Source organism: Pempheris klunzingeri, chromosome 13, assembly GCF_042242105.1.
Source record: "Pempheris klunzingeri isolate RE-2024b chromosome 13, fPemKlu1.hap1, whole genome shotgun sequence".
Classification (NCBI taxonomy): domain Eukaryota; kingdom Metazoa; phylum Chordata; class Actinopteri; order Acropomatiformes; family Pempheridae; genus Pempheris; species Pempheris klunzingeri.
In genome coordinates this window covers 3,429,056-3,453,009 of record NC_092024.1, presented here as the reverse complement: position 1 = coordinate 3,453,009, position 23,954 = coordinate 3,429,056, and the positions used below count along the sequence as shown (strand labels likewise).

The following is a 23,954-nucleotide window of genomic DNA, read 5'->3' as shown; positions in this document are numbered from 1 at the left end:
CACTGTGAGGAAAGACAGGAAAGCTGTTTTGCCGAAGGGACTTTTAAGAGTGTAAAATCACTCTTTACAGCTTCTCCTACAATCTGTGTAATTTTGATCATGTGCGCTGTAAGTTGTACTGGGTTTGGATAAACCTGTGACGATGTTACTTAAAGCAGTCCTGGGTGTTTGGATGCAACACCCAGAAAGAACGCTTCACTTTGTTCCTGGTGAACACAAACAACAATTGACACCAAGACCTTTTAATTACCCATGGGGAATTACAAACAACTGTGAGGCTCTGCAAGGTTAAGATTCTCTGACATGCATTCATCATTCTGCTTGTTTTAATTCAGCCCATGTTAACTACTGCTACACCTGCTTCCAAACAGTTTGTCTCAGTCTCTGTGTCACATTGAACTCTATTAAACTCCATCTCCTTTGCCAACATGCCTGCTTTGTCAGTCACAATAAGAGAGGATAGGCTGAGGTCCATGCACAAGAAATCCACAAATGTAATAGTTAAGATGTCAAGTGGCTTAGAAATAGTCTTTTTCATCTGGCTCCACAGCTATTACTTATTATTCAGCCAATAACAATGAAGTCAAACATGAATGTGACCTAAGGCGGCTGGCTACACTCAGAGGGAAGAGGAGGGAGGAAGCGAGTCACAGTTGTGGTTTAAGTACCACCATGATTTATGATTGGACTGTCATTCAAAACAAGGGTTTAATTCATTATTTAGTGCAACCAGACACATATCTCTGCACTATGTCACAGACACTAAGTATATCGTCATGGCAAGGGCAACGACGTGAGTTAAACAGACTGTACCCGGTCACTGTGAGGGCATCTCTGGACCACATCTTAGAGTCAGCATTGCATGCTGGCAGATTTATTTCACTTTTTTAATTTCTTGAGTTGGAGGCCAACAGGATGGCAGAATCAATCCAACCTCGTGAACTCCACTATCTGTGGTGATTCATTTAAATTGGTGCCAGCTTTTTGATGTTTATTGGCATTTAACAGTGCAGTAGTCAGCATTTAAGGGATACAAATGCCAACATGGAAATAAAAAGCCACCACTAACATCTTGTGATGTTCAAGACACGGATCATAATCAAAAGGAGCTTTCGTTTACTTATGGTACAGTCTCACATTTTCCTCAAGCCAAAGCCAAGTCTACAAGCAGACCTACAAGGTGTTAAAATCCAACAAGCATGTTTGCAGGGTCTTATCGCTACAGGGAGAGGAAGCTGCATCTAATGTGATTAAGCTAGCTCTCATCTTGGAGAAAGGCTCGAGCTGGGTTCTCTCTCTGGTGATGGGCTGTGTATTTGAGTTTGGCATCTGAATTAAGTTTTTGGCAAGGACACTGACAAAAGCAGTCCCAGCTAAACAGAGATGATAGAGTACTTAAAACTGGATGTGTACGTTAGAGAAGGGAGAATCATGTGGGTTCTAAGAAGTATCTTTAATTGCCAAACATTAAAGAAAACAATTGCCAAAAATGAAAATAACCAAACATTAAATAAAATGAGATTACTATCATATGTGATCAGACGACCCCTGGTTAAGACCTAATACTTGGAAAACAAGCAATCCCTAACAACAATATGAAAATCGTATTGATTTTCAGTTCAAATGATCCATATATGAGCTTTTGCTAATTCATATATCATCAAACAACTATTTGGAGGATGTAGTTTGTGATGTTGTTGAACTGTACTCTGTTATGCTGGCAGGTTTTTCTATTAGAGGCGGTATGTTGAAGTGTCCTTGTGCAAGGTACTGAACCCCAAATTGCTTCTAAAGCAATCTAGTATGTGACTGATTAGAAACTCCTCTTGATGAGGAGACTGGCACTTTTCATGGCAGCTGCTGCATGAATGTATGTGAATGGGGTAAATGTTGACATGAAGTGTAAAGTGCTTTGAGTAGTCAGAAGAGAAGGACGGTTCACAAGTGCAATTCATTTATCCATTTTTTTTAGCATTTTGTCCACCTTTATATCAATGAGTGAGAGAAACAGCTCTCTGTATAATGCAATTCAATTCAACAGCGCCACAAGCTGCATCCTCCAAACTGATTGAACTGAGTTCAATCTACACCTCTCTAAAACACTTTCAACAAAAACTGAATATTAGAACTTTTGTGAAGGTTAGATTTTTGAAGAGTTGTTGTATTAGCCCACATTAGTGAGGATATAAGGACATTCCAAATATCCTCCCATGTCTCCTCATCAACAGTGCCTTCTCCCATAGACTGTCTCTGTATTAGTAGGAGACATGCCATGCATTACATCATTTTACTGAGGGACAGCTGCCATGATTGTTTGAAACAGCATTTTCTCAATAGCACATATCTTTGGATAATCTATAAAAGCCGTACTCTTAAACTGGGGTCACACTACAGGAGTTGTAAGAGGATTTATCCTCGATTCACACCAACCAATGATCGGAAGAGAAATCTTGTCTGATACCTTTGTTGGTACCGACGTCCCATGCAGATTATCTGGAAATGTGAGGGGTTTTACAGATCCAAGATCCAGACTCAACCGAGCCGCCCAAATAATCTCAAATGCTTTCGATATTTCGGATTCAAAATCGGGATAATTACCTCACCACTTTGAAGACCACAATAGATAATGAGAGAATTCTAGAAAGAGCAACCAAATAACGGTAACCATCTTATTCGTGAGGCTAATGCTAGCTAGCATGCTACTGTTGACAGGGATTAAAACTGACTTGTTTAGCATTGTGCTTTTGTTTTTTGAGTTGCTCCAGTCAGTCTCCGGTTTGCTTACATGTGCTACCCCATGAGAGGTGGTCCATTGCTCCTTCTGGGAACTCTGATTATAGCTTATAGTGTGTGATATGTCATTATTTTTCTAATCTTGTAGTGTGTGCATGTTTGAGATTAGAGAAAAGAACATGTGTGAAGACTCTCCTCATGTGTGATGTAACCCGATTTTCAAATCAGGATTTTAAAACTCGTGTAGTATCAAGTCCAGCATTAGTATAATTTGTATGAAATGAAAAACTAAATCTTGTTTTGGGAGATGATATTTTCTTTATCAATTGGTCACATGACATTAGACTATTATTTGAAAGTAAGTCTCCCAAATTAATTCTATCTTTTGTATGTCATTGCTAGAAGCCAGGATCAAATAGTCATGCAAAATAAGGACTGTTAATGACTGGGGTAAATGTGGAAGTTAATCGGTTGATTGCCATGCCTTCAGAGTATCGATTGTTATCAGATTGGTACAATTATCTCTTATGTTCTTAAAATTCTTTAAAAATTGATAACTTGTAATTTGCATTTCAAGGATCATGATCAGTTGTCCAGCCAAATAGAGGAAGTTTTGTTCTTTATCTAAATCTAAGCTACCTATTGAACCTAGAAGCTAAAGTACTGCCATTTTCTGTCTAGGTCCGTATGAAGGAGCTGAGCCAGCTATCAACATTTTTTAGAACCCTATCCAGAATGGGAATAATTTGAATCAGATAAAGCACTCTGGATATCACATTCATTTTTTATCAGGGCAATATAAATCCAACACTTTTAGCACTAGGTCTTTGTCAGGGCATAATACCCCATGAAGTGAATCATACTTGTACGATGCCTCTGTTTTCATCCCACACATACCAAATGGAGAGATTATTGGCTTTACTTAATATGCATGAAACATGCATGAGTTTCTATTCAAATATACCCACTTGGGGAACAAACCAAACACGTAGATACATGTAAAAAGGAAGAAAGAGAAAATTATGTGGTTCAGAGTACTGAAGTCCCCACCTTCAAACACCCATATTAATTGCTCCTGCAGTCATGAAAAGCCTAAATGTCATTGCATCCTCTTTTCTGATGTGCCCATCTTTTCTCCAGCAGCATGAGCTCTAAGCCCTCCAAAATCTATTTCCTCTGCTGGCCTTGAGTCTAGCTGGCAGCTTTGGAAAAACAGTGTGGCTGCCCTGACATTCACCGGCTAGCTTGGACCATATTAGGTGGAAGGAAGGAAACCGGCAGCTCTTGACCATCTCTCACTCTGATTAATGCTTCAGAGAGTCTTTTGGATTTGGCATGTGGTGGCTGAACTGATGCCAGCCTGTCTAGTCCTGACATATTGGGCAGGCAGGCAGACATGCATAGACATCAAAAGCAACACACTGAAGAGAAATCAACTTATGTCTCCATTTCAAGCAGGGATAAAAAACAAGCTGTGCTACCTTTCCTGACAGCCAGCCCCCCCCCCCAACCCTTTATAGGTGTGCACAGTATTTCTGCTTCATTAGAAATGCACTGTAGAGTGACAAGATACTGAGAAGGAAGATGACGACACATTCTTTTTTCATATATATGTATATATTTTAGCAGTGCAAACGTGCTATAATTGATCTTGTTTCACAAACTACAGGCAGAAACATTTGGCAGACAGCAGAGGTATCAGCTGACAGTGATACGGCTAGCTATCAGCTTTCTGTTCTAAACTACAGGGAGCAAGAGAGACCTCGATGTCTCGTGTTGTACCAACATCAGGTCCTGCTTTGTTTAGTCAACAAATCAATTGAAGTGGTGTCGAAGTTGAGCCTTGTAGCACTTTGACTTCAAAACATCATCATCTATTTATGAGGCTGCTGGTGAATTACAAAATGTTTTGGGCTACTGGTGGCTGGAGTATGGAGACTTTTGCTTCAATTAAAACAGCTACATGCATAGATAGAGCACAATGCACAATATGGATGCATAATAATATCATTGAGAGAGTAAAAAAATAGGTAGGTTGTCATTTGCAACAGAATGTTAGTTATACCTCCTAAGTGATTAGGGTCCTATAAGAAACATTTATTGGAGGTACACACATGATAGTTATAGAAATGGAGTAAGTGTTGTACATCAAATCAAGAAAGCAGCAACTGAACACATAAGAAACACAGGCTGAAGCCATTAAATTATGGCAGCACCGACACGCCTGCTAAGCCTGTCAGCTGCTTTCTTATTATTACAGCGTCTGCAGTTACATATGGAATGCTCAGAATGAGTCCTGTTGAGTAAGGTTAGGTAAGAGAGGAGGAGACAAGGAAGAGAAATGAGGATCACTTATAAGAAAACGCAGGTAGAAACACACGTACACAAAATAAATAAATAAAAGAGTTAATATGGGTGATGAAAGCAGATATTATGAAGCTGGAAGCGGAACAGAGACATGAAAAGAGACAGGCCTAAGTGTTTTCTCCTAGAGGACTGGCTGGTGTTGGAGCTTGGCATGGGCTCGGATGATCAGGCTAAGAGCTAACAGATGTGCCACTAATGTCTCGCATGTCAGGCTGCCACACCATTGGCAGAACTAAACAGCATGGCAAGCCACAGGTTAGGACAATGGAAGCAGAGACAGAAATGGGAGGATGAAAGGTGTCGGAATTAAAAGACATAGCAATAGGAGGTGCAGAGACAGTAGAGACACTACACCACAAAGACTAATGGAGACTGACAGAATTACAGGAAGAGAAAACTGAAACAAAGAGCAGCTATAAGCAACTCTATGAATAAAAAGAGTTTTAAGAAAGTGTTTCTACATTTCTACTAGTGGGAACGGGCAGCTGAATCTAACATTCCCAGCTTAAGTATTTGTGTGTATGTGTATAAAATGTCTGTGCTATTAGAAGCCAGGTTCTTTCAAACGGATGATAACGGGGCTCTAGTGGCACCAACAGTCTATTAGTCTACTGGAAGCCACGGCATTGGATGTTTCAGGGACACAGACCTGAGGGCATTGCAACTACAAGCTATTCTACAACTGAAACAAGCTCAACTTAATTCATCTAAACATTTGACTTAACATCCAAATGCACACCCAAGTGCTGTGGCCGTGAAATTACACTAAGTAGTTGGTCAAAGTGGGGCGACCCAAACCTTAATTGATGATTTCAAGGGTCAGTTTGTCCAATTACTCAATTTTTCACTTCAAAATAGTTCAGGTAGTGGTTCAGTTGTTTAACATCCATGTGAGTGCATGTGTTAGTGATGCCCTGGACTCCCTGCAAAGAACAAAACTCTGCAATGAAGGGGGGGGGAAGAAAAATGTTACCATAACTGAATATTACGGACTACAAAATAGGGCTGCACAATATTGGAGAAACTTTTTCCTGTGATATATATTACAATATGAAATAACACAGGAAATATCACCAATTATTCCTTTTCAACATTGAGCACTTTAAGAGTCTATCATATTCTAACAAAGGTCAAGTCCTCTTCCACCCCTCCAGAAATGAGCTCAGACAACTTTTGGGGGAAAAACTTTTTGGATTTCTGTGTTGCTGCTGTGTTATTTACATATAATCTGCAGTTTCTAACAATGTTCAATTGAATGGTTAATCTGTGCAGTGGAGGATTAACAGGACTCCCGGCACAGCTGAAGATCCTAAAAGTCTTTTCTGTGCGTTTTTTTTTTTTTTAACTTTTTAAAAAAGGGGCCACTGATTACAGCAATATATGCAATAAATATCTGACTTGCATGACTGAATGTCTGCTTCATGCATCCATCATATTTTAAAAGAAGCCACATTGCATGCCTGTTTTCAGCCATCAGTTTGCTGTGAGCTCTAGTGAAGGGGATGCAAATGTAATGTCAGATGGACTTTTCTTGGAAATTAGTCATGGAAAAAGATGAACAGTACCAGATTTCCTTTTGTATCGAACTACTGCGTTTGAGCACATCACAATGTCCATGCTCAAATAATGTATCGTGCAGCCCTACAACAAAAATAACAACCCAAACAGACTTTTCCTTTAGGCAAAGCCTAATCCGTATCATTTCACCACCTGTGCACACAGGGACTCAGCTACAGGCAACGACAACACCGTGACAACAACCATTTGTCTGTGAGCAAGAGATTCCAGTTTAGAAACAGCCCATTGCTATGCTGGAAAATGCACGGCACTAAAGCCAATTGGGATGAAATAATGATGGAGAGGGTGCAGCGTAGTATTTGGGTCAACAATACTGTTCATAAATTCTGCCTTTAATTTGTTTATCCTCAGAAAAAATGTTTGCCAATATGACATACTACTTTTGCACAGCGCTGTTTTGGCCCAGTGCTCCAAGCTCTCTGTACTTTACCTTTCCTCCAAAACTTTTAAGTCTCCTAATGAGATTAATTAAGCAAGCCCAGAGTCTGTTTAATGAGGCCCCAGTGTCCTGAAGCACGGAAAGGACCATTGCTGGGAAATGGAAGATTCACAACCCAAATAAAAAGGACCAAAACTTTAAAGCGGCTTTTAAAAAGAAGGTTTAAATAGATAAACCTTTGAGTAAAGTGGTGATAATCCATTTAGCTACAGGGCAGTGGGACACTTTTGGAGACAGCAGATTCAGTCCTGCAACTTATGGGCAAGTAACTAAACTGATACTAGTGTAAATGTCATGGAGCTGACGACACTCAGACTGACTGTAGAGACAGGAAGCCCTGAATGGCTATTGGCCAACTTCGCATTCTAAATTTAATATTAATATTTATGAAATTGCTTGGTAAAACAAACAAAAAAAACAATCAGTAACATCTGAACAGGGGCTGCATGCAGATACTGTGGTTCTTGCATTTCATTTTAAATGGATTCTTGATTTCACTCCATGTGATGTAATGTATTGTAAACAGTGAGGCAACTGTGAATCTCATGAACAGACTGAATCCACATCACAAAGTGTAGTCCCCACTGCCTCTGACTCACGGCGCTACCGTCAGTGCTGTGATGCTGGTAATTCACTTACACCATATCAAGTGGTTTCCTAATGCACCAACAGTTTTACCTTTCACATCACAAATTAGATTCAGAAGTTATCCAGATGAAATTTATGAGTCAGGTCATACATCAGACGGGGGCTCTTGGAGAAGTTAGAGTGAAATAAACAGATCAAAGGCCATTTGGTCAAAGCAGCACCAATACTTCACCCTCAGCTTGGATGCAAGGTGCCTTTTCAGTTGGTGGAAGCCTGATTCTCTGGCTGCAAAGACAATCTCCAAACACATCAGCCAGATACACTGTATAAGGCAGAAACTAGATCCCCTGGATCAGTACTACGCAGACTCAGAGACAAACAAAGTATCAGACAGGGAGGAAGAGCCTGGAGATACAAAATACAATAACTTGTTGGCAAAAAGATAAACAGGGGTGGTCACAGAAAAATTGTGTGAAGAAAAGAGAGGCATAAGCAGAAAAATGCAGATGCAGATAAACAAAACCTCAAGAAGAGGTTTTTGTGCCTGTTTTTCCTATCTAAGATAATTTAGAGAAAAGAGTCTTACCTATTTGCCTCTCCAGGTCAGCTGCTTCATCTGGGGTGGCCCTAGGCAGCACCCCTGGGTCGCTAAAGCTGGTTCTCAGGAGCGTCCCCAATACAAACAGAAACAGCACACCTCCTATCACTGGGATAACTGGGGTCAACTGCTCTGCCAGGAACGGACAACTGGTAGGACAAAAAGAGATGGGGGAGAAAGAAATAAGCAAATAGCAAACAAAGAGCACAGGGCTATGCTTAGCTAATTAGTAAAAACCTGAAAGTTCAAACATCCAGAGTCCTGGGGCATCACTGGACAAAAATAAGTTGATGGCCCAAGGGACAGGCGTCTCTCTGCCCAAACACAAACCGCTTTTCCTTGTGTAAACATTTGTAAACAAGACTAAGCCTGAGCAAAACACTGAACTAAACTAGAGCCGTGCGCAGGACTGCTTTTTAATCCCGCTCACGCCCACTCCTGCTGGATTTCTGTCCATTACCACGATGTGTGTTTTCCACTCCTGCGCTCTCCCGCAATGTGTGTGTTCCAGACCACCTGCTCCCGCTCGCAGCAAAGTTTCAAACTGCCCGCTCCTGTGAGATCCGCGTTGGGTCTCGTGGGACTTGCAGGATCTCATTCCCATCGCAGTCCTCTACTGCAGAGCTGTTGGTGATTACGTTCTCCTCTGCATGTAAACCAAAGTTCCTCTAATAACCGTTTCTGTTTGAACATAACACTTTGATTTGATATTTGTAGATCATGTGGCTAAATTGTTGTCCTGTTGTCATTATGAGCAACCGTACTTTGTATGTGTATCCATGGCAACGCCAGTGAACATGCTCAGGTTCAGTCAGTCACAATCACAGTCATGTCAGAGGTCTCGTTTAACCCGGTTACTTCAAGACAGTGTTGATCATTGACTCACATATTAAGTAACTGATTCTACAATTTGCATTCAGCGAAAAGTCCAACATCTTATTTTTTGACTGCCCACTCCTGCCGGTAGCAAAGTTCAAACGGACTGATATTGCAAGATTTGCGTTTGATCTCACTCCCAATGCAGCCGCCTAAACTAAACTCTACTTGTAGAGGAGACAGGCCATGAAGTTCAGAAAGTGTTAATACCTGTGATTGTTGTTTAATGACCTGTAAGTGGATATAACCCCCTAAACAGATAAACGGGCGCACACAGAGGGGTCAGTCCCCTGTGTTGTAATCTGTCCTAATGAATCAGTTTAGCATAATCCCATTAAACGTCCAACGGTGCAAGTGGTTATTACAGTAATCACATTTAGTCCCACAGGGGTGTGGCACAAGCTGCCCCATTCCATTTCATCTGTTTGACTGTCTCTGGTCTGTTCGAGTGGATGTGGTGACAGCAAAGAGGTGCCACTGAAAACTAAATGAACATGTGGTAACCGTATGTTTTTAGATATGCTGTTGGGAAATGCAAAATAGCACTGCGAGTTCAGCCAGGGTTCACTGTAATATTAGTGTTTGTATAAGACTTTTAAAAGATTTGAGAGCAAATTGTTGAAAAATATCTGAACTCCCAAGTGGCTCCCTTTTGAGCACATTGAGACGATTAGCAAGTTTATTCACTGACTCTTACAGGGGGAGCACTATTTGCTGAGAATTACCACCTTGCGGCTGTATGCCTCCGCCATCCAGTCAAGTTACGGTTTACATCTATGACCATGTTTCACCAACTCAGGATCCAAATGTGAAATGTGGGCTCAATCTCTCCTTCTGTTCCTGAGTTGTGTCTGTGCTTTTACAGAACTTTATGTCACAGTGAAGAGACCTCTGGGATATAAAATGTCGTTACTTCAACATTTTCTCCTATTAGACATTTGCGTAAAATCTCAGACTCAGTTGTGTAAGGTCTCAGTGACTTTGACCTTTGACTATCAAATTTCCCTCAAGGCGTACCTGAGAGTTCACGTAAATGAAACGGATGGACAATCTGAAAACATAATGCCTCCAGACACACACTCCGATCGACTGCAGAGAACCAATGACTGTAATCATAAAAGCGACACTGATCACCATAATAAATGGTCAACATTATTTTCAACTGCATTTCTGCTGCAAATACAACAAAAAATGTCAAAATGTACAGCTCTTCTTTATTTCACTACCATACGTGTTGCAGTGATACATTTAATGTCCACTGGCGACCTACCACACCATCTCACAAGCCTTCAGATGGCAACACCTCGGGAGGGCAGTTACATCCGCTGATCTATGCCAACACCAGTTATTCTGATAAAACAAGCCAACCTATATTCAGTCATGTTGGGTTCCAACAATGAAAGTGAATGGGCAGGATGTAAATATGTGGGCTAATTTGGGGTTCTAGTATTATCTGCACACACTAGCTGCTCTCACTTGATCTGCTGGAGATGAATGCCGTTCAGCCAGGGGAAAGGTCAGCCAACATACGACGCCCCAGCAAAGGACACAAAAAGCTTTATTTAAAAAAAAATGACCAAATCTGAACCCGACGCATACAATAATCCTGCTGCTTTGAACAGTGTTTGAGCTGTGACAAAGTGTCTACAACGCATGCCATTAGCCCATCTGAGTGGACACAAGCCAGTCCTGCTGCTCCTCTACATCTGGAGTGAGACTGATCTAAGCAAAAACACAGGGTAGTCTGGAACATCGGCAGGAGGCTGCAGGCAGGACAACACTGTGCCAAACAAACATTTCTACAGTTTAAGACTTGCCTGGAGTTCCCAAGGTCATTGTACTGGACATTGTGTCAACCTACAATATCCATGAATTATGTTAGACACTTGCTAAGAGGCAATCCATTTCACAGACCACAGCGTTTTGTAGTTCTTCCCAAGCTTCAGTCTTATGAACTGGCTCGGGTGGAGGCACATCATCCAACACTGTGTCCTATCACTTCACATAAGGCTTGCAATTATTATGCCTTTATGTGCATCATAGAGGGAAAACGGTTACCACTGAGATATATGTTGTGAGGACTGAGCAAAGTGTATCTTATTTACAAAACATGTTTTCAGAAAGAGACGTTTGCTTCGGCTTCCAAAGAGGAAACAAATAAGAAAAGAATTCCAGCAGATCTCTGACCAGTTAGGCAATGCTGAGAGGACAATTCTTTGAGAAATGCTGAAAAGAGATGACTACTCCTGTCACGCAGAGAGAGAGGCTAGTTCTTTGTCTCCTGTCTGGAGGCTAAGTGCATGAAAAATAGAACATCATCATCACATGGCAAACACAGCCCACCATTCTGTTAGCTATTAGTTAAACACAAAGATCCACATTAAGGCCTTTAGGATTTTCCTTCCATTCAAGAAAAAAAAAAAATCATTGTGATTGCGATGATTTTTAGTTGCGACAAGTAGCTTGTTCTGTCTGTTCGATCTGTTAGTCAGCTGGTTGATCGGTCCACAAAAATTTCCCCACCCTTTGAACGCCACAAGTTTCCCTTTATTTGCTGTGGAGGTCAGGTATATGTGAGTGAAGGTGTGCGTTTGCAAAAAGCTTGTTTTTAGTTATCATTTAGTGATTATTATTCTGATTTTCATGAATTTGTAAAAAGCAGAATCACATGACATATCACATATATTTTTAGTATTTCAAAACAAGTGAACATCAACGCAATGGAACTTGGCTGTCACAGATGTGTCTGTCTGCAGATTAAAACTGGTGTTTTCAAGAGCACTGGAAGGATCTGCTGTCTGTCAGCATCTGCCTCAAGTTGAGCAGAAAGTGTTTTCATTTACGCATTAAGTTTGTCCTCTATTTTGTCTGATTGGTCACACATCACATAATGAAACCACCAATTAAAGGTGCTAATAGGAAATCACTACAGGTATAAAAAGCTTGGCAGCCCTTGAGTGAGAGTACTACTATCTGTAACAATTAACCTGAAGCCAGGATTTAAATGGTTTTGAAGTAATCAATGACAAACTCGAGCTCCCCACTGAAATGTCAAATGTTCAAAGATCATTAAGAACTACACATCCACAGACCCGTTTGAACACAACGTATGGTCTCTCTTTCTGTAGGGAAAACTCTTACACGCAGATTTGTGCTTTCTTCCATGAAAACAATTGTATTTCAGAATTTGTCATCTGGCTAGTGGTGATGGAGATGGCTGAGAGCACAGGACAAACTGCTGCCTCTGTCCTCAGAAACGGTGTCTCAATGTGTTGGACATCAGGAACATAATGAAAAGCCGGTCATGTGTGATTGAAAGTGGCAGGTCGGTAGGAACAGACACAGACTAAAGACTGGAGCCATTAGAGAGGGAGGACAGATGCAACATCAAGCCTGCCTTTCCTATAATGGATCAATAGAGATAAGTGGACAAGCTGTAGGTAGGCAACATCTTGCCTGGTTTAAGATCCCCCTGAAGACAATGTCCCGGAAATCAGTTTTTATCGTTCACTGAACATGAGCAGTGAAGACGCCGAGCGATTTCAGCAAACCCCTCTTTTCTTCAAAGAGCAGATATTGACACAGAACTGGACATTTCCAAAGTTAAACCTTTATTTCCCTTTCAATTTGATATCAAATCTTATATTTAACTGGGACTTTAGGGGCTTTGTTGCCATGGAAACGGACAGTATCCAATGTCAGACATGGTAAATTTCGAAAGGGAATGTGGTTACCTTGGAAACAGCCACATGAGTGAGCTGAAGCCCGCAAGGAAGGAAAAGAGAAACAAAGACATTCAACAAGACAGAGGCAGCATGATGACATTCATTACAATCATTTTAAATGTCTCAACAAACCATTTGATTGAGGAGGAGGAAGACTGAATCACTGTTGGATTTGATCCAGAAATGCCGTCACTGGGGGGGAGCAGTCTTTATCTGTTCTATTAGGTCTTGGCATTGTTTTACGTTTCTTTTCTTTCTTTTTTTTTACCATATAATACAAGGAACTCTGGGCAGGCAGGCCTATCACTGGTTACCGTGGGATCATCTAAAATAAAGCTAACCAAACATTCAGACTATTAAATATCAAAAATAAACTCATCATCGAATCAAAACTTTTTCCAACTCACTGAAATCCCAGGAGGCTAACAAAAATAGCCTTTATGGTCAATCAAAGCTGAAGCTTTGTATGACTATAGCCTTTGTGGAATGACTCAAGTGTACTAACATTGCCCTGCAATTATTAGTACAAGCTGTCAGAGTAAGTTTTAACAGTCAAACACCATAATGATACACAGTTAATGCATCTGCAAGAGATATTAGTGCATGTCCCTGCAGAGCAAAGAGTCGCATAACGCACAGTGAGTAATGACTTTAGTCAGAGGACGGCACAAGCATGCAGATAGCAATAAACAGCAGCATGACACATTTCATTGACAAAAGAGAAACCTAACTTTGCTCTGTATTTAAATAAAGAAGCTACACACCCCAACTTGGTAATGAGCACTTGAGGGTGACGCACAGAAAAGTTAGCAGATCAGATTATGTGATACACTACAGGCCAAATGAAAGCTTTTGGGGGACCAGGGCTGGCACAGTGTCCGTGTTCTCACCAGGACGTAATCTGTTTAAACAGCTACCTTGAACTGTCTTTTGCCAGGCAGTCAAATGAAAACACAATTCATAGGTACCTTGTGGTGTTCTCATTCCATACTTACTCTTCTCAGGCATTATGAGTGAGGCCTTCAGGTAAACAATAAGTATAATACTCCAATCAAATTTGGTTTCTAAAACTCTACACAGAATAGTTAGTCAACGCCAGCAACCACTTAGTCCTCTTCATCTTCCAACCAGTGCATTCACGCCACCAAATTCAACCAGCCACTTCACTGCAAAAATGTGAAAGGCCCCCAGTTTGTCCATTCTGGGCTACTGTAGAAACACGGTGGTGCAACATGTTGGACTCTGAGGAAGAGGAGCCGCTCCATAGATAAAAAGGCTCCGACAAGACGGGCGAAAACACAGCGATTCTTAGTTTCTGGTGATTACACACTAACATAAAAACATAATTATGAATATTGTATTCCATTTCTGCCATTAGATCCTCCTGAATCCCAAGCACTGCACCTTTAACTTTTTAGTAACCCAATTTAGTAAACCGAAAGGCCGAGGATCACAGAGACAGTTTAGAGATGTTAATTAATAGCATTATAGCAAAACATATGGTTTAACTCGGAGCAGGAAGCACTGTAAATCTCAAAGAGAAGAGAGGAGGAAAAGTAAAAGTAAAATAGTATTCAGTAGGGAAACAATCACATAAAACCAATCATGTACGAGCTTCCGCTCAATTAAGTCTCTTGTTTAGGTCAAAAATATCAGTTATCATGTTTTCTACACTATAATTCCCATCCTTTTTCTGTCTTTTGCTGATTTTTTTTTTTTAAAATTACATTAATACGTCCCGCATTTCATGACACACCCCTCCATCACTTCCGATATCCTCACCAGAAAATATCATGGTTATCACAGTAAAGAATATAATATGAAGTGAACATAAAATCTGCCAGCACTGTCACCTTGGTACATTCTGGTTTTCTAGTTCTTTTCAGTAAATGTCTCCCTGTGCAATAGTGAGACATGTTCATTATTTCCACAGAATAACAAAGGTAATCTTTCTTCCTCAATGGGGTCTCCCAAGGTTTTCCCTTCTCATTTGCCTCCCAAAGGGTGCGCTAATCTCAACAATAATCCAATCCAGATTACCGTTATCACATTTCCCACTAAATCCTTTTATAATGCCAACCACTTTTTCAAAACTCAGCTGGGAGTTAAGCTTTGGGGCTTTCATCTCCGCTTGATGCAACCATGTGAAGCTCGCCTCACTCAGCACCGTTCACTGGCTGTCCTTTCAGTGTCACCTGAGATCAACTGCTCCCTCATTTGCTTTCTTCTTCAGTCATACAGCTTTGTAGGCAATCAATATCCTGTGATCTGCAAAAAAAAGCCTGTCAAACATAGATCATCCATCCTCCAACACACACACAGCCTTCTCTGCCTGCAGTAGTCTGCAGTAGTTGCTCCAGGAGAGACACAGTTTACCCAGAGATATTACTGAACAGTGATGCAGTACTAAATACATGAATGTGTTTAAAATGTGCTTAACAGTGTGATAAAAATGCAGCTGAAGCACTTGGCTTTGTGGCCTCTCACTCTAAAGTCTCATTACTCATCTGGGCTGCATGGATACAAGGCTTTGTCAGCTTTGCCTTTTATTACATTTTGATTGCTTTTGATGGCAGGCAAGGGCAGAACATGAACCTCCTCTTAGCTGTAGGCCCAGTCATTTGTCAATGAAACAACTGAACATGACATGATTTTGCAAATGGTTACATTTTTGCCCAGTCTACTTCATGGAGCCGCAATTTCCTGCCACCTTTCAGACAGATGTCGCTGGTGCACGGCATAGCCTCAGAGGTCTGCAGTGCGCATGTATGAATTTGAGAACCCTCCCAAGCTGTTAGGATAACCTTCCAACATGTGCCGTGGACTCAATTACCGCTGGCACAGGGAATGGATGTGCTAGTACAGGAGAGCTGTGTGACAAACAGGGTGCCCGGTCAATTGAGGCTTGGAACTGGTCGGGGAGAGGTATCGCACTAGAAAAAGCAAACAGCTGGACATGATTCCTGGTTTCACTGAGCCTTGGTGACAGATCTGTCTCTTGATTCTACAACAAAACAGACAGCGGCAATAAAGGGTCTGACAGAGTGACCTGTGAAGAACTAAAGTCACATCCAAAACATATTCACTTTTAAAATGACCTAGATCTGGCTAGCTGATATTTATACATGATTTAACAGTCTCATATGACGTGTCCATTGTCCTCGTTTACCATCCTGAGAAAGGAGTATACTGTAGCTAAAGCAGAGCATTTCATGCCCTTATATTGTGCTTATGTCTGAAATATTCTACTTGTTCTGTTCAAGTGCAAGACTGTGAGATTAAATTAGGAATGGCACAGTACTCTAAATTCATATTTGACAACTTGGCTTGAGTGGAATGCTCTTCTTTTCTTGGGAAACCACATCTTCCATGGGTGTGTTCAAATTATGTGGACAAAGACATTTTCGCAATAGTTTGCCTTGTGCCTGTGACTTATTATTTGGCCGCAGCATGCAGCAAACACATTTACTATTCTTCTGGAGTGCTGTGCAGAACTAACAGTGTTCAAAAAGAAACCATTTCACTGATTTCATTACATTTGTTACAACAGGACAGCCCAAAGATGGCATGCTTGCTGAGGGGATTTGAGAGCAATTGTATTCTCTGAGTGAAGCAGAAATACAATGCCTGGTGTATTCAGAGAATGTGGGTTTCTTTCCACTCACAGGAAGCAATAACCGAAGCCTACTTGTCCATTTCCAGTGTTCGTAAAAGATCGCTTTATTAAACCTGTGGACAAACATGATTATCGCCTTAAAGTGGCTTTGTACAATTAAAATATCTGATTCGTTTCTTTACAACAACCCCCAAAACATCTGAGCTACCAGGATTACCTGCTGGTGAAAAGAGCCTCATAAAACTCACACAATTTATCACAAGACTAGACAGCAGCTTGTGGGGTGATTTACACGACACTTGTTGAATGTACATAAAGGTGAAAAGGCACACCATTGTAGGTGTTAATAAAATGACCATCCTTTTCCTTGTCTCCCTTATTTCACTGCAAAGATTAACCACTCTATTTGGTGAACAGGCAAAATGGATGTAACCAGAGACTTGTAAAAACAACTACACAGTCATCAAAACACGTAATCCAGTGTTCACATTTTAAGTAGATTACTCATCAGGCTTTCTTAGAGATGTTAAGTGCTTACAAGTTTGCATGTTGTTCTATTCAAAGGAGGAACCTGTCTGTCTTGTTAATAAGCTAAACCCATCTCATGGCAGGATCACTGTAGCAAACCACCTGCCAAAGTGGCTCAAATAGTTTCTGAAGCAAAGCAGGACCTCTGTCAATCCATCTCTCCGACAGCCAAACAGCGGGTTACACAACTTCCTGCCAGTCATCTTTGTCGTAATTATTCTGGCCAAAAACTACTTTTCAGGGGAACGTTGTAATGCAACTTCCACCCATTTTCTTATTTTGCAATAAACTGCACTAATATTTTTTTAAGTAAAAGGTGACCATTTCAGGAACTTGATGGGAAGACCAGTTGTCTTAGAGCATAACATTTTATTTTTGTAGGTGTTTACTGGCGTACAACAAGAATGCTGAATTAAGCCTGTTAGGCGGTGTGCCGCTCCCAACAAACAGCAAACATAAAACGGCTTTACAGAGGGACATAAATTAGATGAGACTAAACGTGCGGGACACTTAAATCAGTCTAACCCACTGCTATGTCACTGAAAGGGGATGAGATCTACATGTGCTTATATCAAGTAGATGTGGAGCCAAGATCTCATACAACAACCTTGAGTTTTAGTGGTTTTTAATTGAAGGAAGTAAGCATTTCTACATGGGAACGGGGGAATTGTATGTGCAAGCTAATCACTTTAAGATAAACATTTTGCAGTTCAAAATGGTAAAAAGAGATTCTTCTTTTACCACATACAGAGCTGCAGGCAGCAATCATCCTTTACAGTGCAGCTCCTGTTGTATGAAAAACACTTGAGAGTTTACAGCTGCTTAGAGTACACAGGGCCCAGTTAACCCACATGTATGGAAATGAGACGTAAATCCAAACACCAACAACAGTGCAGCTAAACATGCCGTGATGCACAAGTACTGCTGTGCCACCATTGTGTGTTGTAAGTTAATATATTCTTGATCAATCAAACTCTTAACTCAGTTATCGATTATTACTAAATCATTAACATCCCGAGCGGAGCTGGTAGTCTCCAGTGGTTGGATTGCTGCTTTGATTACAGTTTGACTAACTGTCAAGTCCAGCACAAACTTTATTAGTATTCAGATAAAAAAAACAGCCTCTTGTTAAAAACAACACAGGGGGCTGTCATTTACCATGCAGGACGATCAATTTGAAAAAAGTTTACCATCATATATGACCAATTCTCATATTTAAGAGGCTTTTTGGCTTCATTGCTTAAAAAATATTATATATATATACATATGTAGTCAGTCATTTTTTGCTGACTGACTAATCTATTAAATAACAAATCAGGGGGCTAGTAGTGCTAGGGATAGTAGGTGGCTTAGCAGGTCATCTGGTCGTCTGCTAACCAGAGGGTCGGTAGCTTAATTCCCAGCTCCTCCAGTCCTCAAATCAAAGATCAAAGTCTCCTTGAGAAGACACCGAACCGATGGTCAGACCAGCGCCTTGCTGCCATCACTGTGTGTGTGAATTGGTCCAATGACAGCCAATTTGTAAAGTGCTTTGGATAAAGGCGCTACATCACTGCAGCTATGTCTCTTCAGCACTATAAAAAGGTCCTTCAATAATCAACACACACGTGGCCACTATTCACTGCTCTGTGTCTGTGACTAGTGCAGTACATCTCATAGTTTTGTCCCACTCAAATAATACAAAACCCAAAGTGTGATTTTTCCCTGAACGAAACTGTGGTTCTAGAGATCAGTTTTCACATCAAGCAAAACAACATTTCAGACCACCACTTCAAACAGCTGCCTGAGTGAACTTTTACAAGGCATAAGGGAGAGAAGGCAACATGTGCAACAACAGCACACATGGACGTCTGTGGGAAGCCAGCAACAGAATAATAAACAGACCGAAGTCTGCTGGTCACTAGCAAGGTTTATTGTGCATGGCTGAGCACCCCTCAGACAGACAAAGAAAACAAGCTAAAAGAAATATGGAAATGTAGAAAGATGTCGAGTAAATGCTCAGAGTGCGTGTCTCCATCCCGAAACGCTCACCATCTGTTGAGTCTTTCTGGACTCCACAATCAGAACATGATCTTTAAATAGATACGGACCAGGTGTCATCATACCACATCCTCATTTAACATACCATAATATGCCACAGAGGCCTTTCAAAAGACAGAAGAAGGCCTTGCAAAGTGAATGAGGAGCTGCTCTCCACTATGCTGACTACTGGGGTTAGAAAAACACATCTAATCGAAACGCATTACAGTTAATGACAACAGCAGGCAGCGTGCAGGTCTGCTGACTATCGTCCTGTCCGATAAATGTCTCCTTTCAGCTCAGGGGACTAGGGTGGGGGTAGGCAATGAGAGAGAGGAGAGCCAGGAGGACTTGGTCAGCCTGGGGGCATGGACAGTTGAGCAGGGAGGACAGCACTAAGCTGAAAAGTGGCTTTGTGGTTGTATAGTGTTCCTGAAAAATGTCCCCTGTAGTCACAACAAACAGAGCACAGTAACTGGGCCCAGCTCCACTGACTGGCCTCAGTGTAGGAAATGAAGCTATCTTTTTTTGGGGGGGGTATCATCAGGAAGCATCTGGCATCCTCCATGAGGGTGCTGGGGAACATCCAGGTTTAAATAGACATGGCAGTATGTTCCCTGTCATTTCAGTAAATTTATAAAATGTTCCATAATAAAGCGGGTTAGTGGTTTTCGCCTGCATTGCCCCCTCTCTAGCAGTCTGCCCTTTGGTCATGGGTTACGTCTGTATCTCTGCTGAGGTGACAATGTATTGAAAGATGAAGTGGTACAGAGGTCGCTGCTGATAGATGTGTAGCACTGCAGCTGAAGGACTTCGCACACAAAGCATAGAAAAAAGCAAAGTGGAGGTGGTTTGAGATAGGACATAAATGAAATACAGATGCTTTAACACTTTTTCACTGTAGTGATAGAGCTGCAACTAACAGTCATTTCCATTGTTGACTGATGTGCCAATTATTTTTCAATTAATCATTTGGTGAGAAAAATAAAATAAAGTGACATCTTTAACTGTGTCGTTTTACCTGGAGGATATTCAATACAAGGACATGAACAGAGAAAAGCAGCAAATCTTCATCTGGTAGAAAATTAAACAGGAAAATGCTTTTTTTCCCTCATTGTTAAATGACAACTTAGGTGATTAGTTAATCATCAAAGTTGTTGACAATTATTTTTCGGTTAATTGATCGATTAGTCAACGAATTGTGTTAGCTCTACCCAACATACAATTTTGGTTCTAATAGTAGCTGTGTGCCATACTGACTGATTCTCTCCCAGATGGACTGTCTTAACAGGCCAGATACTGAACAGCAGCCACATATTTTGCCTATTAAGCTTTCTGTGGCTCTGAAGCACTTTAGCCTGATAAAGACTGTCCGATTGAGCAACAAATCTCATGATGGAGCAGGATTCTTATCTGGTATAGATGGGCTTTCTGAGATGACAGACCACAGAGTGATTACTCTGGAATAATGAGGAGAGAGACAAGTACCTGGAGTGTACCACTATCTCTCCAGCACTCAGGTCACCATCTGTGTCTACATGCTGTATCACGCACTTCAGTCACAACGGGCCTATTTAGGACATCCGGGATGAGGTGAAGAGGCTGGATGAGACAGTGTGCCGAAGCGTGAGTCTGCCCGTTGATTACAGGTTGTTCTACCAGCGGGAGAAAGACAGGAGCACCTCAGGGATAGTTGGGCTGTGATTAAGGGGGTGCAAATGGCACACATAGGTGGACTAACACTGTAGTCTAGCAAGTCAGAGGGGACGCAAGCATTTGATAATTCATTTAGATAATTATGGAACATAAAAGTTAAACAGAAAATAGTTGAAAAATGTAAAAGTGTCACTCTAAAAGGTCACATTACCACACAGTGTCGATAAAATCCTATTCCTGCAACCCAACAACTGGTCAGGATTCAATATCTTGCGCAAGGACACTTAAGTTTACCATCAGGGGTCTGAAGTGAAGTCCTCTAGAGCAGAAGGCTCCTTGCCCCTTCATATACTTCATGTAAGGGCATGTGTAAGGCATAAACAAAGCAAAAGAGGAAATCCACACCCTTTCAATGCAACCACAAGGCAGTTTCCATCAGCAAAGGCCCGCAGCCAAACATGCTGCCTCCACTAAACATACTTTATGTATCATTACATCTTATGTTCTTCCTAAAAACAGAGAAGCCTCTGCCTAATCCCCAACCAGTCTGTGCTGACATCTCCCTGAGCCCCGAGGAGATCACAGGGAATACAGGCAGTGATGCCGGTGACATAACTGACCCATATCTTAACTTTTCCTCTGACAGCTGAGCCCATGAAATGAAATCCCGAATCCACAATGTCAGTGTGAACAAGCAAGCAGCAGATGGGAGCACAAGGACCCCGAGCATACTTCTGGCAATACTTACTCAAAGGTGAAGAAAAGTCCACAAGTCACTAGAATGAGGACAAGGGTGAGGTAGAAAACCCCCGTCTGCTTGGCCATCATAATCCTCCCATCGCAGTAAAATTTATTCCGCCCCGGGAAGGACTCCCACTTCTTCTTCTTTGGGGTCCTTTTCTTGTAAGGGGTCTCCATTGGTGTGGAGCTGCGAGTGCTTATCTGGCTGTACTCGCACTCTCTCATGGACTCAGACACCCCGAGATGCATCAATGTCTGATAAAAGTCCCCACAGCCGAGTGAATCCCGGGGCAGACGTGCCTCTGCGGAGAGAAGGAACCACTTCAGTTTAGCAGACAGGCTAAGATCACAACTTTCCACACCAATAACTCGCGTGACCGTGGATGAAAAAAAAGTTTGCGAATAGTACAAAACACACTTCCCTTTAGTCATAATGTCGTGCTAATGCTCACAATACATTTATGTAGCTGTTAATGTTCACATCTAGACTTCAGCTCAGCTACGGATTAGTCAGGAGAAGCAAGTTTAGCTAATCTAACGTTAGCTAACGTAAGCAAATAACTTGACTAGCAGCCCACACACAGGCTGCCGTAGCTTCACGTTATTAGCTACCTTTGTTAGCAAGCAACCTGGTTAGCATTTTATAGCGACCGAGCGTGAAGTGCCGCTAAAGCTAACGCGGCTAGCAAGTTGGTGAAATGGCTGGTAAGTTAATGTTAGCACGTTGGTCAACTTGAGCAGTTAGGAGGCTAGCTCGCGCCACTCACTTCGCCCACATAACCCCACGCTTTGACTGGGTAATTTCACTCCCACGCTGCCCCACTCAGGGGCAGATTAAATGAAGGTTTGAGTTGCGCTCCCCGGCTGCGCTGTCAGCCGCATAACATGACAGACGCCCGGGCTTCACATCCCGGCTGTTCTCCGGCGCTGCCTTACCGAGGGGAAGTACCGCCGCTCGTCGTGTCGGGGTGTTGTCACGTAGCTGCTCCTTTCGTTATCCAGGTTTGGTGCGAGCCGAAGACAAAGCGAAGAACACCATTTTCTAGAAGTTTGGGGGCGAAAAAAAGAGTTTGAAATTGGCACCGAAGAGGAACTTGGTTTTTTTTTTTAAAAAAAAGGGGGAATCCAGAGAAAGACCACACGACGGGGGGCTCTCAGACGAGCTCCAGCATCCTGACTGGCCGTCGCTCAGAGAGCCACTACGAGTCTTTGCGCACAACCCGGACCCAGCAGGACCCCGGCGGCCATATGTCCGATGTTCCGCGGCCACGCCAGCACAGACCGTCACCCTTCAGCCGCGCTGTCTGGACTAAAGTTGCTGCATTCCCCAGGAAGCGTTCAAGCAGGCCGGTCGGCAGCCCTCCGCTCACATTGTGTCCCTCTCCACTCACGGTGCTGCCTCCCTCGCAAACAACAAACATCAACATGGGGGCAGAGCGGAGCCTCCCCCCGCTCCTCCCCCTCCGACCGAGGCTGAGGTCTCTGCTGAGGAGGCGCAGAGGGGGGACGAGCTGGGGAAGGGGTCCCAAACCGGGGGGCCAGGGACACCCAGGGGTCCATCAGGGGTTCCCTGCCAGCAGGGGCGTGTCCCGGGGGGGCGCGGTGTGTGGAGGGGGGGTCACTGTAGTCAGAGCAGCAGCATCATACATGGAAGCTTCCTGCAGGACAATACAGCTTTTTATTATTAATCACCTTGTTCTTCTCTCCCACAGGCAGGGGGGGGGCTAAAGGGTCTGATGTATATTCTATAAATATTCAGTATTTTTATTTCTGCTATGAAAACACTAAAACGTAACAATGAGCTGACCTGACTTCCAAGTACTGGTGAAGTGTACACACATCAAAGTGCCTAAATGACCATGAATATGGGTTCTGTCAAAAGAACCCCCAATAAATACACTACTTACTCCTGCTTTTTTAAAATGACTATCATTATTAAGTATTATTTGAGGAATGTTCTGCCTTTAACATGAGAGAGCTGACTGGAGAGCGAGGTGGTGGAGCACATGGTCCAAGGTCAGCTCCTCGGTACTTAGAGATGAAGGTGCCCCCTCAAATAACGCCCGTCTGAGTAGAATTGGCTGAAACCCCTTTTTAAAAAATGAAATTATATACTGAGGTTTTCATTTTTATGATTTATGTGTTCAATTGGAGCAAATGGAAATCGGGCTGATGGGGGAGTCTTAAAGTACACGGGCACAGATTCAGAGATGGTTGTCCCAGTGGTCCTGCAGCTACAAACAACGCCTCTCAGCCAGAAAAAAGGATTTTCTGCATTGGCCGCAATAGGAATCGTCTGTAAAAGTGGTAACGGGAAACTGCAAACAAGCTCAATTAATATTCCTAGTATTGTGAAGTTTTTGAACCGTGCAGATTTACTGTTTGTCAAACTTTGAAGAAGTGAAGAAAAAGCTGTTTTTATGTGCAGTGAGCGATACAAGGAGGAGAATGTGCTGGGTGAGCAGTCCACAGTGTGTACAGCCTAGTGTG

At 42.2% G+C, this 23,954-nt stretch overlaps 1 protein-coding gene across 3 annotated transcripts in view; it reads right to left on the bottom strand.

Annotated features, from left to right (window-relative positions):
- Positions 1 to 22,864, bottom strand: part of LOC139211800 (palmitoyltransferase ZDHHC14-like) — a 46,009-nt gene extending 23,145 nt beyond the window's left edge. For all 3 annotated transcript variants that reach the window (XM_070842194.1, XM_070842195.1, XM_070842196.1), the window contains exons 1-3: positions 22,401 to 22,864; positions 21,472 to 21,766; positions 8,292 to 8,452 (exon numbers count right to left, since the gene is read on the bottom strand). In XM_070842194.1, the coding sequence (XP_070698295.1) occupies positions 8,292 to 8,452; positions 21,472 to 21,713 (403 nt within the window). In that variant the 5' untranslated portion in view covers positions 21,714 to 21,766; positions 22,401 to 22,864. The remainder of the gene's footprint in view (positions 1 to 8,291; positions 8,453 to 21,471; positions 21,767 to 22,400) is intronic.
- Between the last annotated feature and the right edge of the window lie 1,090 nt (positions 22,865 to 23,954).